The 19,202-nt window shown below is 40.9% G+C and overlaps 1 protein-coding gene across 2 annotated transcripts in view; it reads right to left on the reverse strand.

Moving 5' to 3' along the window:
- myrip.S (myosin VIIA and Rab interacting protein S homeolog) overlaps positions 1 to 19,202 on the reverse strand; it is a 212,934-nt gene that overhangs the window by 71,013 nt on the left and 122,719 nt on the right. For both annotated transcript variants that reach the window (XM_041567558.1, XM_041567557.1), the window contains exons 4-6: positions 13,323 to 13,459; positions 11,065 to 11,145; positions 7,467 to 7,564 (exon numbers count right to left, since the gene is read on the reverse strand). In XM_041567558.1, coding sequence (XP_041423492.1) covers positions 7,467 to 7,564; positions 11,065 to 11,145; positions 13,323 to 13,459 — 316 coding nt within the window. The remainder of the gene's footprint in view (positions 1 to 7,466; positions 7,565 to 11,064; positions 11,146 to 13,322; positions 13,460 to 19,202) is intronic.

Genomic DNA, 19,202 nt, shown 5'->3' on the forward strand with positions numbered 1-19,202 from the left:
TCTATTTGAGATGCACACAATATGAATGATTCAAGGGGCAGTTGCAGGGACACACTGGTGCTACATATGGGATATGTACAAGGGAGGAGTGAACTGTATAGATCCGCATGACATGATTATTAAGCAACGATAGATCAAGGGGGATGGTTTTAGGATGGCGAGGATGATGAAATACTGAGATTAAAGCCATGCCGATTTAGTGTGGGGTTTAAAGGGGACATTATACACAGACCATGGGATAAGGCAATCATGGTGTACGGGGCAGTCAATTGAAACAGAAAACAGAGGAATAGATCCGTGTGAAAATTGATACAGCCTCAGATTGATACATAAGTAACTTAAGTAATACTATTTCTGTTATTTAGTATACAAGATGATGATACAGAATTATTGAAAGTGGATATGGGTTACAATATGATTTGTTTTTAAATGTGTTTTTAATTTAGCTAATAGTGATTTGTGTATATTCAGATGAATTATAGAAAGGGTTATTATGATGCAAAGTTTTTATTATATGATAAGGGATTCAGGATGTATACATGAGGTATATGTTAAAAGCAATTATCTGGTGTTGCTGATTACCATATGGAATTGTCATCGAGATTTTCCCACCAGATCATGTATATAATGCTTCCTTGTTGTTGAATAAGACACTTTGAGAAAGGCCTTAGGGTAGGGCGAAACATTAGACTGTAGCTCTGCAATAAAATAATTTATTTAATTTGAAAAAGTCCTGTGAGTGCGGATCTCTTTGGAATTGAAGTGGATAAAGTCATTGATACTGATACTGAACCTGTCACGGCCGGCACCCAATACCAGAACAGGTGCCAAGTACCCTGGTCTCGGCTCGGCTTCACCAGTAGTGTGACCACCGTTGGGCTTCGGGAGGAGCCCTCAGCTTACTTGGGTGCCACCTGGACTTAACGAGGGGTACAAGGCGAGATGTTCTGGCTAGCAGAGGGGCACGGCAGGTAGCAGAGTCTTTTGGGCCGAAGGTCACGGTACAAATGGAGCAGGCAAGAGAATCGTCAGACAGGCTGGGTCGAGGCAGGCAGATAGCAAGAAACGTCAAACAGGCAAAAGGGTCAAAACCGGGTGATCAATCGAAGGGTTAAACAGTAGAGTAGTCGTAAGCAGGCAAGGTCAGGATCCAGAATTCAGAATAGTCAAAATAGCCAGGCAGGGATCAAAACAGGAATCAGACAGAATCAGAATAAACAAGCTCAAAAGCACCAGGAACTAATCCTATCACGGGCAATTACAAGCAGCCACCCTGGGCTTTAAATACCATTTGAATTTCGCGCCTTTGCGCGCTGACGTATGACGTCAGCGCGCCTGCGCCTTTAAATTTCCAGGAGGCGCACCGCGCGCGCCCTAGAGAGAAGCCGACGCCAGCAAAGACACGCTGGAGCGGCTAGAGAAGAGGACGTGCGGCGGGCGTCCTCGCTGGCGGACGACCCCGCCGCACCCCAGGAACCCCAGGTACCCTGACATTACCCCCCTCTCCAGGGCGGACACCGGACCCCCAGGCTTCTCAGGAAACTTTTGATGGAATTGCTTCCTGAGACGGTCAGCCTTGATGTCCCCAACTGAGACCCAAGAGTTCTCCTCGGGGCCATAGCCCTTCCATTTAATCAAATACTGAAGCTTACCCCTAACCAGGCGAGAGTCAAGGAACTCTTGGATCTTAAATTCAGGTTGACCCTCAACCAGTACTGGGGGAGGAACAGATGACTGGCGGATTTGTGAAGCTGGTTTGAGAAGGGAGACATGAAAGGAATCAGAAATTTTAAAATTACCAGGTAACTTTAGACGAACAGAGGAAGGGTTAATTATAGCAGTGATGGGATATGGACCAATTAATTTAGGACCCAGTTTGAGAGAGGGCACCTTCAACTTGATATTCTTGGTAGATAACCATACCAAATCTCCCACTTTATACTGGGGTGCCTCTCTACGGGATCTGTCAGCAGCCCTTTTTTGAGCTGATGTAGCTGCAGACAGAGATTCATGCACTTGAGACCAGACCTTAGAAAATAACTCAACAGAGGAATTGGCAGATGGTACAGGGGAACCCGACCCAGAGAACGAAAAAGCTTTGGGGTGCAGACCATTGACAATAAAGAAAGGGGATTCCCCAGAGGAAGAATGAGTAGCATTATTGTATGCGAACTCTGCCCAAGGTAATAGTTCTGCCCAAGTGGACTGGTTGTTAGACACATAACACCTGAGGTATTGTTCCAGTGACTGATTCACCCTCTCAGTTTGGCCGTTGGTTTGGGGATGATAAGCAGTGGAAAAAGATAACTCAATCCCCACCAAAGAACAGAAAGCACGCCAAAACTTTGAGACAAACTAAACCCCCCTGTCAGAAACAATATTTTCAGGAAAACCATATAACTTAAAAATGTGATTAACAAACAAATCAGCCAAGGTTTTAGCAGAAGGGAGGTGTGGAAGGGGAACAAAATGGCTCATCTTGCTAAACCTATCCACCACCACCCAGATCACAGTTTTCCCCTGTGAAGGGGGCAAATCAACAATGAAGTCCATCGAAAGATGGGACCAAGGTTTTACTGGAATGGGTAAAGGAATTAACAAACCCTGGGAAGATTTTCGAGAAACCTTGGACCTTTGGCAGACTGGGCAGGAATTAACAAAGGCCTTCGCATCCAGTTTGAACGATGGCCACCAAACATGACGGGATAACAAGGACACCGTTTTAGAAATGCCAGGATGCCCTGCCATCTTAGAATCATGAACCTCTCTCAATACTTGCTCCCTTAACTCCTGTGGTACAAACCATCTCCCCGAAGGGGTATCCATAGGAGCAGATGCTTGAAGAGGGAGCAATAGAGAAGAAAGGTCAAATTCAAGGGTTGCAATGATAACTTCCCTGGGAATAATGGGAGTACACTCACTAGAGTCAGAAGAAATGGATTCGAAACTCCTAGAGAGTGCATCCGCCTTGGTGTTTTTAGTCCCAGGCCTAAAAGTCAAAGAAAAATTAAACCTTGTGAAAAATAGAGCCCACCTAGCCTGCCTTGGATTAAGGCGTTTAGCAGACTCTATATACAATAGATTTTTGTGGTCAGTATAGACCGTCACCAGATGTTTTGCACCCTCCAGGAGATGTCGCCATTCCTCAAAGGCCCACTTAACTGCCAACAACTCCCTGTTACCTATATCGTAATTCACCTCAGCAGATGAAAATTTCCTGGAGAAAAAGGCACAGGGATGTAATTTGTTGGTAGTCGGGTGCCTTTGAGAAAGGACTGCCCCAGCTCCTACCTCAGAGGCATCAACCTCAACAACAAAAGGTAGTGCCGTATCGGGGTGTCTGAGAATGGGGGCTGAACTGAATTCCTTTTTGAGGAATTCAAATGCTTGAACGGCCTCAGGGGGCCACATGCTGGGGTCAGCACCCTTTTTAGTCAGATTAGTGATGGGGGCCACAATGAGGGAAAATTTTTTGATAAACTGCCGATAATAATTAGCAAAACCAAGAAATCTTTGGGTTGCACGTAACGAAAGGGGTTGGGTCCAATCCAGGACTGCTCTCACTTTGCCTGGATCCATTTCTAGACCCTTGCTGGAAATGTTAAACCCCAAAAACTGAACAGAAGAAACCCCAAAAGTACATTTCTCTAGTTTCGCATAAAGATTATTCCCCCTTAGCCTTTGTAAGACTTCACAAACATGATTTTGATGTTCCTTCATGTTGGAGGAATAAATAAGAATATCGTCTAGGTAGACCACTACGAAGATCCCCAGCAGGTCCCGGAAGATGTCATTGACAAACTCCTGGAACACTGCGGGGGCGTTACAGAGACCAAAAGGCATAACAAGATACTCGTAGTGGCCATCCCTGGTGTTAAATGCAGTCTTCCACTCATCACCCTCCCTGATTCGAATCAAGTTATAAGCCCCCCTAAGATCGAGCTTGGTAAAGACTTTTGCATTTTTAACTTGATCAAAAAGTTCAGAAATTAGAGGGAGAGGATAGCAATTTTTTATGGTAATCTTATTGAGCCCCCTATAATCAATACAGGGGCGAAGACCACCATCTTTTTCCCAACGAAAAAGAAGCCCGCCCCCGCAGGGGAACTAGAAGGTCTGATGAAACCCCTTTCTAGGTTTTCCCTTATATACTCCTTCATTGCCTGGGCTTCGGGCAAAGAAAGAGGGTAGGTTCTACCACGAGGAGGAGTGGAACCAGGAATAAGGTCAATTGGGCAGTCATACTGCCGGTGTGGAGGTAGAGTTTCAGCAGCTTTTTTTTGAAAATACATCAGCATACTCTGCGTATGCGGCAGGTAACCCCTCAAGAGAAGTAGTTGCCACCACTGAAGGAAAGCATACCCCACCACACTTGGGACCCCATTGAACAACCCCCTTTGAGACCCAGTCAATCAGAGGGTTATGCCTCTGGAGCCATGGTAATCCTAAAATTAGGGGAGAGGAAGCACCCTCAATGAGGTAAAAAGCTATCTCCTCACAGTGCAGATTGTCAGTACACATAGAAAGAAAAACAGTTTGTTTTGAAACCACACCTGACCCTAAAGGTCTTTTATCCACTGCCCATATTCTCATGGGGGTAGTTAGACAAACCAAGGGAATTTTGTATTTGGCTGCAAAAGCAGCATCCAGAAAGTTTCCCTCCGCCCCAGAATCCACAAATGCGGACACCTTGACAGAGCCCGTAGGCCAGGTTAGTTTAACCGGAATCAAAACCTTGGAGGCAGATTGGGAAGAGGAAACTCCTGCACCCAAATGGAGCTCCCCTTCTCCATTTTGGCTTCGGAGTTTCCCGGCCTCTTAGAACATTGGTTCAGAAAATGACCCTTTTCACCACAGTATATGGAAAGACCCAGGGAACGCCTGCGTGCCTTTTCCTCAGGAGTCAGGTGGGATACGCCTAATTGCATAGGCTCCTCCTGAGGTAGAGACACAGAGGGGTTAGAAGATTTGACATTGGTTACTACATTATATCTTAAATTAGTAACCCCCGAGAAGCTTGTACTCCTCTCACCCCTTCTCTCCCTTTGCCTTCTATCTACCTGGATGGCGAAGGACATGAGGTCATCCAGGTTAGAAGGTAGGGGAAAATTAACCAAACTATCTTTTACAGAATCAGATAACCCCAAACGAAATTGACTCCTTAGAGCCAAATCATTCCACCCAGTCTCCACTGCCCACCGGCGGAATTCGGTGCAATACACCTCCGCATCCCTTTTCCCTTGGCGCAACTTACGAATCGCGGTATCGGCAGATGATGCACGATCCGGGTCATCGTAAAGAATTGCCATGCTGTTAAAGAAAGCATCTAGGGAATAACGAGCAGGGTCAGAGGAGGCCTGAGGGCCCAAATTTGGGGGTCACCCAAAAGCAGGGTCATTATGAACCTTACTTTCTCCTCATCAGATGGGAAAGAATGAGGAAAGAAACTAAGGTACAGCTTACATGCCTCTTTGAAAACAAAAAATTTAGTGCGATCCCCACTGAATCTTTCGGGGAACACAATTTTTGGTTCATGGGGTTTCGATGAGTTACCCCAATTGGCAGAGGACACCACAGGAGGTGTTGGAACAGGAACAGATTGCTGCTGCGAAGTTTGCGTACCATCCAGCTGTCGGGTTAGGTTGTGAAAACCCTGTAGGAGGTAATTTTGCTTCTGTTCATGATCCTGCAAGCGCTGTAACAATGTAGTAAGAAGCACTTCGGTGGTAGTTGGAGGAGCAGCAGCGGCAGCAGCTTCATCGTGACTTTCGTCCTCCATGGCCCGTGATAATGTCACGGCCGGCACCCAATACCAGAACAGGTGCCAAGTACCCTGGTCTCGGCTCGGCTTCACCAGTAGTGTGACCACCGTTGGGCTTCGGGAGGAGCCCTCAGCTTACTTGGGTGCCACCTGGACTTAACGAGGGGTACAAGGCGAGATGTTCTGGCTAGCAGAGGGGCACGGCAGGTAGCAGAGTCTTTTGGGCCGAAGGTCACGGTACAAATGGAGCAGGCAAGAGAATCGTCAGACAGGCTGGGTCGAGGCAGGCAGATAGCAAGAAACGTCAAACAGGCAAAAGGGTCAAAACCGGGTGATCAATCGAAGGGTTAAACAGTAGAGTAGTCGTAAGCAGGCAAGGTCAGGATCCAGAATTCAGAATAGTCAAAATAGCCAGGCAGGGGTCAAAACAGGAATCAGACAGAATCAGAATAAACAAGCTCAAAAGCACCAGGAACTAATCCTATCACGGGCAATTACAAGCAGCCACCCTGGGCTTTAAATACCATTTGAATTTCGCACCTTTGCGCGCTGACGTATGACGTCAGTGCGCCTGCGCCTTTAAATTTCCAGGAGGCGCGCCGCGCGAGCCCTAGAGAGAAGCCGACGCCAGAGAAGAGGACGTGCGGCGGGCGTCCTCGCTGGCGGACGACCCCGCCGCACCCCAGGAACCCCAGGTACCCTGACAGAACCCAGGCACATGAACCATTTTTCGAGAGTGCCGGCTTCCCGTGGTATTATATATATATATATATATATATATATATATATATATATATACACACAAATATCCAATAACCACACTCCAGGAACTTTATAAGTAAGAAAAATGTAAGTGGTTTATTTCAACGTTTTCGGCTCCTTTACTAGGGCCGTCTTCAGGATGTGAAACAAAACATACAGTGTTACTCCTTTTAAAGTGAACAAAATTGTGTCAGAACCATGAGGTATGACGTCATCAGTGTGTGCCACCATCAAAATTAACCCTGCGAGTGTCATATCGTTGCCAAATAATATATCTGTACATCAAACAATCACGAGTATATTCCAGTGCATCAGGTGAAGTGTCCAATAGTGAATTATACAAAGTGTCCATGTGTTTAAAGCAGGCACAAGGTGCCTACTCATACCCTGTGGGGGTAGCAAGTGTTAAAAATGACTTACCCTGGGTTAAGAGATGCTACAGCCCGCTGTGCCCATCTGTCCATTGGCCCATGGGCATTTGGGAGCGCAGGTGCAAAGAAGGGAGGCTCGAGCAAATCTAAGAGAAAGAGCGCCCTATACCCAGGATCTGGTTACCATGGCAACGCAGGCGGAACCGCGCTGTTGACAGCCGCCGGTAGAGTTCTGTTAGGTCGGGAGGCAGACCACAGATGGTGCAAGGGTAAGTTGGCCACAGATCATTGGTATGATTCTCTGCGAGGAGGGACAGATGGGCACAGCCGGCTGAATAAAGTTGATGCATGTGTATATAGATAAACATGTATTTTTGTTGAATGCCTGTACAACATACCAAGGGCCATTATGTAACTTATTTGATGAATAAAAAAAGAACATTAACAGCAATTATCAGAACCATCAAGAGTATTTTGCCTTACTTTCTATATATAAATCTCAGTGCTATAATTATGCAGTTCTTTTATTATTTATTTTGTATAAATGATCAAATAAAACAATTTAACCTTACCAAGTTGTCTCTGTATGAGTCAGCTTTGTCAATGGCTTCTTCTACAGCTTCTTCAGCAACACGCAAGGCCACCGAGAGAGTGTCCATCATACTGTGGCCTAAATGAAAACATATAGCACATATAACAGAGGTCAATATTTACCTATCATATAATATTGTCACACAATGATTTGTTTATAGAATGGCTTACAAAGGATAAATGGATTTTTACAGAGAATCACAACAATGAATTCTAATACTATACACAAGGCACCTCTATAATAACAAGCAAACTCCATGCATGAGCAAGCCTTTAAGTTACCTCCTATAGTCATAACAATCATAAGGGCTTATGCTATATTTACAGTTAAGTACTGAGTTGGCAGGATAACACAGTCTCTCCTTAAAAATGCCCAGATTATGTTCCAACATATGGATACAACTACCTTTCCTGCATAACATGGCTAAGAAGGCCAAGCAGCAATTATGGGGTTGACAACTAACATACTGTATATCTATCCTCTTTAGCTTGAGAAATGTTCAGTGGTAAGTGCTCATATATTATCCCTTATAGTTGTCATAGTCTAATGGTTTGTTGGAAGTTGTTTACTCTACATTTCTTATTTACCTGTTATTATTTTACAGGTAGACATACAAAACCATGGACTGACTGCTTCTTTAATTTGTTTTAAAATCAAAGCCACTGGGATAGATAATAGATAAGGGACACATACTGCTATCTACTGTATAGCAATTATATTTACAAATAACCTTAAAACCTGTAAAAATGTGTAATGAATATTCTGTATATTGATATGTTGCTTAGAATGATATTTCTTGTAGGCAAAATTGTATCTTTTGGTTGACATCCCATTTAATTAAATGCCAAAATAAAGCCTCTTATATGATACAGAGATATTAATGTCAAGCAGTGCCATGAAAAAACCAAAGGTAAAAGTATCACTGATTCTGTAGGTGAAATAATAGACATCCAGTGCCCCTGTAACTTGTTCTTAGTCTTAGATGTTGCATACAGTATGTTGTACCCTCATTTCTGCCATGACAAGAAACTATTTGCCCAGATGCAATCTTTGCCCAGATGCAGTAACCTTCTGATTGGTTACTATAGGTTATTGCAACCAGACAGATTTAAGGGGGAATGTAATACAGTAAAAGTGGCTAATGGAAGAAATATTTGCAATGCAAACTTTTATTCCCTCACCCTAACATTTTTTTCTTTCTGCAAACTTTATTTAGCTTTTACAAACCACATCTGGCAGTGGAAAAAACATTGTAGGGGGATAATGTAATTAAAATCTCAAACGTTATTTAAAATGCTGTTTTTGCAAATGTTTAGCACTGCTCGCAGTGTAAAATCATTCGCTGACGAATATAGCATTGCTTGTTATTGCTAAGCAAAGGTTAGGTTTAGATTTATCAAGGGTTGAAGTTAAAAATTCGAATTTCAAATTTGAATTTCGAATCTTCAAGTTTATTTTAGTGAAATTCGACTAGGGAATAGTTAAAAGCCTTTAAGAATTTGAATTCTTGAAGTCGAAGGATTTAACTTCGATGCTCAAATATCGAGGGTTAATTAACACTCGATATTCGACCCATAGTAAATGTGCCCCTCTGTGTTGTTGGGAAATGAAATTCACATACAATTTCTTGGAATTAAATGGAGAAGTCAGGGTGGGGCGCCCTTCTGCGGACACCATTGTACACAGACGGCACATGTTCACAAAAGCAAACTTTGCGAGGAAGTCGTTGATATCTCAAATTGGTTATAACGGACACAAACAATGAAAATCTTAGTTGCTAAGGTGTTTGTGAACTTTTTTGTGTTAACAAAACATTACATTCCCCCATTGGAATTTTATCTTTGCACCAGTGTGCAGCGTATGTAATAAAACTGAAACAGTTACTTTTGCTCCAAAAGACCTTGCCATCAAGAGCCCCTTAAAAGTGCACTATGCACAATTGATATTCACAATGCAATAGCTATCTAAGGAAGAACACTACTACTAAGTAGGGATGCACCAAATCCAGGATTCGGTTCGGGATTCGGCCAGAATTCTGCCTTTTTCAGCAGGATTCAGATTCGGCCAAATCCTTCTACCCGACAGAACCGAATCCGAAGGGAGGGAAATCGCGTGACTTTTTGTCACAAAACAAGGAAGTAAACAATGTTTTCCCTTTCCCACCCCTAATTTGCATATGCAAATTAGGATTCGGTTCGGTATTCGGCCGAATCCTTCGTGAAGGATTCGGGGGTTCGGCCAAATCCAAAATAGTGGATTCGGTGCATCCCTACTACTAAGCAAATTTTTATTCTTATTCGTAGTTCAATTAACAAATTAACATTTGAAATGCAATAACTGTCTCACAAAAATATTACATTGCAAAATGAGAATTCTTATTATTTTTCTGTTTATGACTTTTATTCCATTTTTCTAATATTACCCACTTGTCTGTTTTGTTATTCAGATACACATTTCTGTATATCTTCTTGCATCCTATCCATACACACATGGTAATTTCCAGCCATTTCACTGCAGTTACAAGGTATCGTATTGTGTAGTTATAATGATATATTCTGAATGAATTGTAATTAGTGATGGGCGAATTTGCGCCGTTTCGCTTCGCCGAAAAATTTGCGAATTTCGCTCGAAATTCGCGAAACGGCGAAAAATTCGCGAAACGGCGCCGGCGTCTCGTTTTTGACGCCGGCGCCCGTTTTTGACGCCGGCGCCCGTTTTTCCGACGCCGGCGTCCGTTTTTGGCGAATTTTGGTTTTTGGTTTTTGGCGAATTTTTAGCGCGAATTTTCACGGGCGTTTCGCGAATTTATTCGCTCGGCGCGAATCGCGCAAATTCGCCGCGAATTTGCGCCTGGCGAATAAATTCGCCCATCACTAATTGTAATCCAGTTTGGATATTTACCATTCAGTAATTAGAATAGCAGATGTGTTAGTTGACACTTTGCAGAATGTGCCTATTTTTATGTTTCAAATCATAACAATGTTAAAAAAATTACAATGTTTGACATAACAGTTTTTCATAATGATATATAATTTGCAGAATGAAAAGAGACACCTTGTCATATAAATCAAGGTATCAGCAAACCTAGAATATTAGGAATGCAAGAAATATTATTCAATGTCACATATCAGGAATATCTGAATTGGTCTCAGTATACAGTAAATTCTACTGCTTATATTGTCCAATTTGTACAAAACTATATATGGACATTCTATCAACATCTTTTATAGCTTAAAAAAAGACTGCAATAAATTTGGTGTAAGGATTCTAAGAAGGAAATCTAGTAAAATTGTCAAATGCAGTCTGTTAACGTTGGATATAATGGGTCCAAGGACATTGCCACCTTAAAGCCCCCAGGCCTAGTTGTTTGAGATACAGCTGCAAAAGTTCAGTCCGCTCCTTGTTATTTCTTTGGGAAGCCACCAGTTTAAATTTCTTAAGGTTTAGCAACAATACTTTTGATGGGATTCAAATTGTCTTTGTGCTCTAACCCTAATACATTAGCCTTGAAATCCCTCACACCAGTAAAGTATGTGGTATTGAACCAATCATTTTTAGAACTTGTAGGAAACCATTACCTTCTGTTTGTCTGTAGAATGTTGAGTCGCTTCCACAAATGCTCCCTTCATTTTCAATGCTTTCATCAATAAAATTCCCCTCTAAGATGAATAATGAATACATTTACATATATAGATTATTTGTGTTATAACAATATTACACATAGCAGCATTCAACCTAACAATGAAAACATTTTTTACTTGTACTTGATAGACATAAATAGTATGTCAGGTCAAATAAAAATGTTCAGGAAGTGCAGAGTAAGGAGGGAAAATGAACAGAGTAAACCAGGAGATAGATATTTATTGGTTATTAGGTTTCTAGATGGCCCTTTAAAAATATGGCCAAGAAATAATATAGGTATTGGATCCGTTAATGTTTCAACAATTTTTTTTCTCTGTATTAATAAAACAGTACCTTGAGCTTGATCCAAACTAAGATAAAATCAATCCTTATTGGAAGTAAAATCAGCCTATTGGCCTTATTTAATGTTTACATGATTTTCAGTAGACTTAAGAAATGAAGATCTAAATTACAGAAATATCAGTTTTCTGGAAAACCCCAGGTCCCAAAAATTCTGGATAAAGAAGTCAATAGGAGTTGTCCTAGGGAAAATTGAAACTATTTTTTTTTAATATGAGGTTTCTAGTTTATAAATTCCCAAAACTCAAGGTTATCAATTTTTTTTGAACTTGTAAACGCACAAATTTAAAATTTTCAAGTTTTTCTCATGATTATGTTCAAAATTAATTAAAAAAAGCCTTTGTAGCCTTTCTCCATGGATTTAATTCTTCCATGTTTAGTGTATGGCTATAATGGTACATGGGTATAGGTGATCATACCTATAAATATACATAGAGTGCCTGCTACCATCAAAATATACATTTTAAAAGAGAGTGAGCAGCCTTGAATACATTCATTGAAAGTACAGGCTCCTTACTATTGGTATCTATGCATGTTATGCTAAAATCTTTCAAAGTCAGACCACCTTTACTGTGCATTGACTAATCCTATAAATCATCCGGTAGACTTCAATAACAGCTTATTAGGTATAGGCTTAACAGCATTCATAAATAACTCCTGGATCTAGAATTAAATACCAATAGTTAATAGTATTGACTCTATCTACCCTGTTACCATAGAAATATAATGTGCAGGACAATAAAGCCACCCTCTATATTCAATTTAAAATTCAGTTTAGTTATAGGTAATGCAAGTGTTTTACAGAAGGATATTGGGAAACTCCAGTCTACTATTGTCTATACAATTTCTACCACAGTGATGACTGTAATTGCTTGATGATATCCTGTACCACATAAGTCAGTGGCTAGAGGTACATAAAAGTGCAAGGATCACAGTGTGAACTTCTATGTCTAAGGTAGATTGCAGTATCTTGCATTCCAGTTCCATTGTATGCATAATGTCTATCTTATGATTGTATTATATGGAAATGTGTGTGTATATAATTACATATTCTTGAAATCATATTAGTGCAGTGGCTATTATTGTTCCATTGTTACACAGGGCACCTGGGTAAGGTTCTGATCCAGAATCTATCTACATTTAGTTTGTGTTCTATTAGTGCTTTCCTGGGCTCCCCCAGCAGGCTAAAGATAAACAGTTCCGTTTGTTTCTGATGAAACTGACCCTAGAAAGTTCATGTATGTGTTGGTTGAGACTGTAGCCTCCACTGGAACAGATGTGAATGAAATGGTGCAAAACATGTCACCAACAGATAAATAAAAGATAAAACTAATACTGAGTTAGCTAGTGCATATAGATAAAAACCGTGAGAGCTGTATAAAACTACAACTAACCTGAAACATTTATAAATACTGCACCACTGGAACTTTACTTCCCATTTTATACTTACCCTGTGCATAGAAAAAGCACCAGCTGGTCTTAAAAACTATATTTAAACTTTAATTACTGTATCTAACAGTTTCTTTGTATCCATAAAACATGAGCTATATAGATAAGCATGAAAATGTGGAAGGGAGCCAAGATCATGGCGAGTCAATGCAACATGTCTTTACAGAGAGGGCAGCCTTGCTAAAAACACACAACAAGGAATCTGTATGATATTGGCTCCTTTCAACATTGACACTTACTTGCCTGTAGTTCACAACCAAGTCATGAAACATTGCTCTTTGTGTTCAAACTATTCTTTCACATTAGAGCAAACCTCTATGTATTTTATAAAATTGTACATTTGTAGTGTTCTTTCAGAGCAAGAGAATTAACTTCTTATCATCAATTAAATAAGTGTACCGCTTACCTACAATATCTGCACAAGCCCCGCTCTCAAGCCTATGCTTTTTGTATAAATTCTTGAGGACCTTGGCACTTCCAAATCGCTTAAACCGACTTTTCACATTATTATAATACCATTCCAGAGATTGTGTCCTCAGTAGCCTAAGGTAAATAATGACAAAAGTTTGAATGTCACACAGAATTAGTTGTCCCACTAAAGCACATGGGGAGAAGGACATGTTATTTCTACTGGTACATTATTATGCCAAAGCTATTGTAGATAAACAAGCAGAGATGAGCACTTCCACAAAGATTAACTGCAAAGTTAGATTTATGTTGTATAACAATCTTAATAGATCTAACTGACATTGGTCACTACATGGTAGAAAATGATATTGAAATGCACAGTCAGTGTTGCCAGCTGTTATGTTTCCAAAATAGAACGTATGCCATAATAGTAAAACAGCTGGGATACTCAACCCATTGGACTAATGAGCCCTTCAGGGCATACTAATATTACTAATACATTATTGTAAACCCAAGACTAAGGAGCGAATTTATCAAAATTTGAATTAGAGGTTTTGCCATATTTTCTAACTCGGATTTTTAAAATCAATAAATCGAAAACCGCTTGAATATTCTAATGAAGATGTTCAAAAAATTGTACCACATGCCATCACCCTGAAAATATGGTAATTGTCCAACATTGTGCAAGCTGAAATGTTGTTAAAATTGAATGGTTTACAAATATGCCAAAATCAAGGTTTCAAAGTCTGACCAGAAACAATCGAATTGAATTACCTTCTACATGTGCAGCCTTACAGAGCATTTGTTTTTAGATGGGGCCAGTGACCCCCATTCAAAAGCTGGAAAGAATCATAAGATAACAGCAAATAATTCAAAAACTATACAAAGTAAATAATTAATAAAAGTTGAAAAGTTGCTTATTACATTAAGAGGGTTATTTACCAAAATCTGAATCTTTCTGATTAATTAAATAAAAAAAATCAGACCAAACTAAAATCCATGAATTAACCAGCATTTCCAGAAACACTTGTTTTATCGGATTTTAGCCTGAAAACCTCAAAGAGGTCGGATATTTGGACTAATTCCAGCGCAGACCACAGAAACGTCAAAATAGGATAGGGACCTCTGCCATTGATTTATACACAACCTCGGCAGGTCTGAGATGGCGGATTTTCAAATTCAGGCTTTTTGATGCATCGGGCTTTAATAAATTTCAAAAAATTAGAGTTAAAAAAGTTTTGCCCCAAAAAGCCTGACTGGAGTTTATTAGATAACCCCCTAAAAGTTAGCTCAAGCAGCAGGCTTCTTCTACATTGTCTCAAGAGTCAGCTCCAGAAGTGCAGACTAGCTGTCACGTTCAGCACCCTCAGGGTCGGACTGGGGGGCCCGGGGCCCACCGGGACTGCTGTCCAGGGGCCCCCCTCCGGCCCCCGCCCCCCTACTAAAATGCGTCGGCCCAGCAACACCGCTGCTCGGCGCGCATGCGTAACAGCGCCGTTCGGCGCGCACGCGCAATAGCGCCGTTCGGCGCACATGATCGCCAGCTCGCATTTTCGCAATTGAAAATATCTAGAGAAGGGTTCTGGCCCGGCGGGGGCCCACGAGGGTCGGGGCCCACCGGGTTTTTTCCCGGTTTCCCGCCGGGCCAGTCCGACACTGAGCACCCTATAGCCAGAACCCAAGCTATGCTCCCTGGTCTCGGCTCTCACTTCTGCCTCTAACCGTCGCCTTTCACCTCGGGAGGAGCCTTCGGCTAATCGGATGCCGCCAGGTCTTATTTGAGAGAGGAGCAAAGCTAACAGTTCTGGATGAGCAAATTGGCACGATCGTCTCACCAGGATACTGGAAGGAAGAACACACCAGAAACAGGCAGAGAACCGTCAGACAGGCCAGAATCAGGATAGGAGAATGTAGAATAGTCAGTGGACAGACAAAGGTCGAATTGGAGAGGTCAGAGTAGTCACAAGCAGGCTACGATCAGAATCGGAGAGGTCGGAGTAATCAGGCAGGCAAAGGTCAGGATTGGAGAGGATCAGAATAGTCACAGGCAAAGCAAGGGTCAAACCAGTAATATTAGATAGAATACACAAAGGCAAGGCACCTAGGAACTTTACAAATAGGACCTAACAACAGGCAATGAGTTGTATACTGAATGAGAACACCAGTGTTTAATACTTGTCATATTAAGAAGTTTGTACTTTATGATCACCAGTAGTTCCCTTCAGAGGCTATGCACCATCCTTAGATACAAGAAAGGAAGTTTCATCTTAAAATGAGACAGTGTTGAGACAGTAAGATCTGTAAATGTTTAAAATGCTCTCCCCAAGACAGTGTTGGACTGGCCCGGCAGGACACTGGGAAAAAAACTGGGCCAGATCCCCTCTCCCCACATGGGATTCCACAAAATAAAAACAATTTTAAGCGCCACTCTTCCAGCGGCGAGTTGCGCTGAGCGCGCCTCATAGTAGGGGGTTCTGTATAACAACGGAAAGGAGCAAAAATCGAATAAACACATTCATTTGCAAGCGCTGAGAATGATAAATTAAAGGATCAGAAAGAAATGGGAAGAAGTGAGGGATAATGCGAGAACATGTATATACTACCCATGGTAAATACTGAAGGGTTGATTGAAGACTAAAATGGGGATTTGTTGCTGAAGTATATCCCTACTATGAGTCAGGTCATGAAAAATCTACTATGATTGTACATTTTATAACTTATAGATACACTGGTTTTCCATCTATATTTGCTGTTTTAGCAACAGAGATATAATGAAGCAGCTCTGCTGAGCCATTAGTTAAAAAATAGAAGAGCTTTGGAATTACAGTTACTCTCTATAATTTGCATTTATTTTCAACTGAAGAACTAATGTACTCTATTTTTAACTTTTCCATGAATGTATTACTATCCATGTATCCCATTATTATTAATGCATGTAAACACAACATTAGTGATGGGCGAATTCACGAATTTCACACGAAATTCGCGAAACTGCGCTGGCGTCTCGTTTTTGAATTTTTTCGGGCGAATTTTCGCGGACGTTTCACGGATTTATTCGCTGGCGGTGAATAAATTCGCCCATCACTACACACCATTAGTACAACATACTTATCCAAGTCCAGACCTATTGCACACTGAATGGTGTATAATGTTAGCCAGACAGTATTCTCACTGAAGAATCCTTTTAGCATCTAGCCTTAAAGTGATGGAGAGATCACCAAATATTTTTAACATAACATGGAGTATTAAATGTAGCATAAGCAGTTCTATTTTGCTATGCAAATTTGTTTTCTGCCAAGTATATTATATCAGCATTAAAAGAAAAACCTTCATATTAAAGGGATCATACAGCCCTGGGCCAAGTAGGAAATGCACATAAGGCAAACCAATCAATCCTGATATTTTAGGTAGGTCCAGGCTGGTGCTTATTCCAGAGCTCCCTTGCATTAATGCATTTGCATGCAGTTCAATAGAGCAGTCTGAGGCTGTACCTGCATCTATAAAGGGCATTTAGGCTTAATCTCAAGATCCAATCAAGCATTTGCGTTTGTAAATAAGGCTATATAATAATTCTGTAGACCAAATAAACTCTGATAACAAAAAACACTAAATAAAAATATCATCACTTGTAATACGTGTGTTTTGTCACCCCATTATTTTTGTATAGATGAAACCTAGTACAAAAAACAGGCTATTCTTAGATAGGACACTTCCAGTATTACTTATCTACTGAGGGGTCAAAAGCAACTCCTGCACCAGTTTAGCTCAATTCTCGATTATGCATTATACATGAAACTCAGCAGGAACAAATACTAATATATACTGGGTCGCAATAGCCTATGTATCAGTCACAAATTGATGTTTAGTATGGCCCAGTCTGTGATTGCTCTACATGTTTAAGCAAAAGACAGGAGGTACAATTGTCTTCAGTTGTTAAGCTGGAAATCTTTTTTCCCAAGATAGTTCATGAGCTTGTGCGTGCATATTGTGTGGAACACTTAAGAAGTAGGCTAGAAATGGTGTACATTATGATTTGGGCTTCTGTACCAGCCCATGGCAACCACAGCCCTTTAGCAAGGAAGATCTGCCTCCAAAGATGCCCTAGTAGCTCCTCATCTTCTTTTCTGCCGATTCACTGCACATGCTCTGTGCCACTGTCATATACTGAGCTTTGGGACAGACTCAAAATATACAGTTTGCATAGAATATAAATGTCACAATATAAGACTGATTAGTAATTAATACACATAATTACTACATTGCAGCACAGAAACCAGAGCAACTAGCATCCAAATGTATTAATCATCTTTATAGCATCAGCTTATATTATAGGCCAACCTCATTTTCTGCTTGAATTTGTGACAACACCTAAGCATAGCTTATCAACAGCTGCTCAGAGCCCACTGAACATATGAGTGTCACAGACACTTTGCAAGATGGTGACCCCTTGTGACAAGTTCGAAGTCCTGGATCATGGCTGCTATTGAGATGCTGAAACTTTGGGCCAGTGCAATACGTTCAGTATATATATAACATTTTTAGCCATATTTATTTTTATGGTTTAGTTCTGCTGAAGTATAAAGGGGGTAAATGGAAAAAAGCCTTGTATAAATAGTAACAAAAATTTTAATTTTATAATGTAATTAATAATTTTATTGCATTGTGCAGGCGCAATTAAAGATGGTATATTGTTTTGACACAAAAAAAACTTTTGATGTACACTGCACAAATGTGTGATTTTACTTTCTTAAAGGAGAAGGAAAGCTCCAAGACAGTTTATTGTCAACAGATTAGCCACAATAGTGCAAGCTAAAACGCTATATTTATTCTGCAGAATGCTTTACCATACCTGAGTTACCAGCTTTAGACACTGTCTCTGTTTGTTTCGGATAGAAGCTGCCATATAAACTTGGTGTGCCATCACTTCCTGCCTGAGTCTCTCCCTACTAATTTACAGCTCAGAGCTCAGATTACAGCAGGGATGGGAGGAGGGAGGGGGAGAGGAGCAAACTGAGCATGCTCAAGCCCTGCCCTGGAGGTTTATGCTGAAAACAGGAAGTCTGATACAGAAGCCCATGTGTACACAATAGAAGGAAAGAGATGTGGTGTTTCTTTTGACAGAGGACTCAGAGCAGCATTACTTTGAGGGTTTACTAGTGTATTTATGTAGACATTTCTGATAAAGCTAACTCAATTTTAGCCTTTCCTTTTCCTTTAATAAGGTTATTACATTTCCAGGGCTTGCAAAAGCTGAATTAAAATCATGCAAAGGCATAATTTTTCACATTGGGAATATTTCTCTGCTAATCACATGCCTCCAGAAAGGTGGGATTTAGGGTAGAAGGCAAGTTGCATTTACCTTTAGCCACTACTATTTAAGATGCTGTTGGGGGTCCTGTGTAACAACCAGGTCCGGACTGAGAATTAAAATAGGCCCTGGCATTTACAGAGGCTCAATCAGCCCACACAGAGGCACAAACAGCCTCCACCTGCATACTAAATACCTTTATCCTGGCAACTTACACCTTGAAATCTTTCTGGACATATTTTCTGCTTTTAAAATGAATGAAGAAGCAAACTACAATGTACAAGTATACAACAGATACAGGTTTATTTCCCAGTGTGCAGAGAAGCAAAGCAATAGCACAGCAATTCCTATCATGGTCCTGGCTCCACAATATTTCTTTTATCTTCTATATCAGAGACATTCACATGATTTTCTGCCATAATTTCCATTCTCTAGATGAACAGTGCTTGGTCTTTTTAACCTTTTCAGACAATCTACTGTTTTACCATTCAGATTAATGCTAAGTTATATCATCATGCACAAATCACTCTCCTTAACAAGACAATTTGCAAATTACTGTAATGGTTTTTA

This window comes from Xenopus laevis, chromosome 6S (assembly GCF_017654675.1).
Source record: "Xenopus laevis strain J_2021 chromosome 6S, Xenopus_laevis_v10.1, whole genome shotgun sequence".
Lineage (NCBI taxonomy): Eukaryota > Metazoa > Chordata > Amphibia > Anura > Pipidae > Xenopus > Xenopus laevis.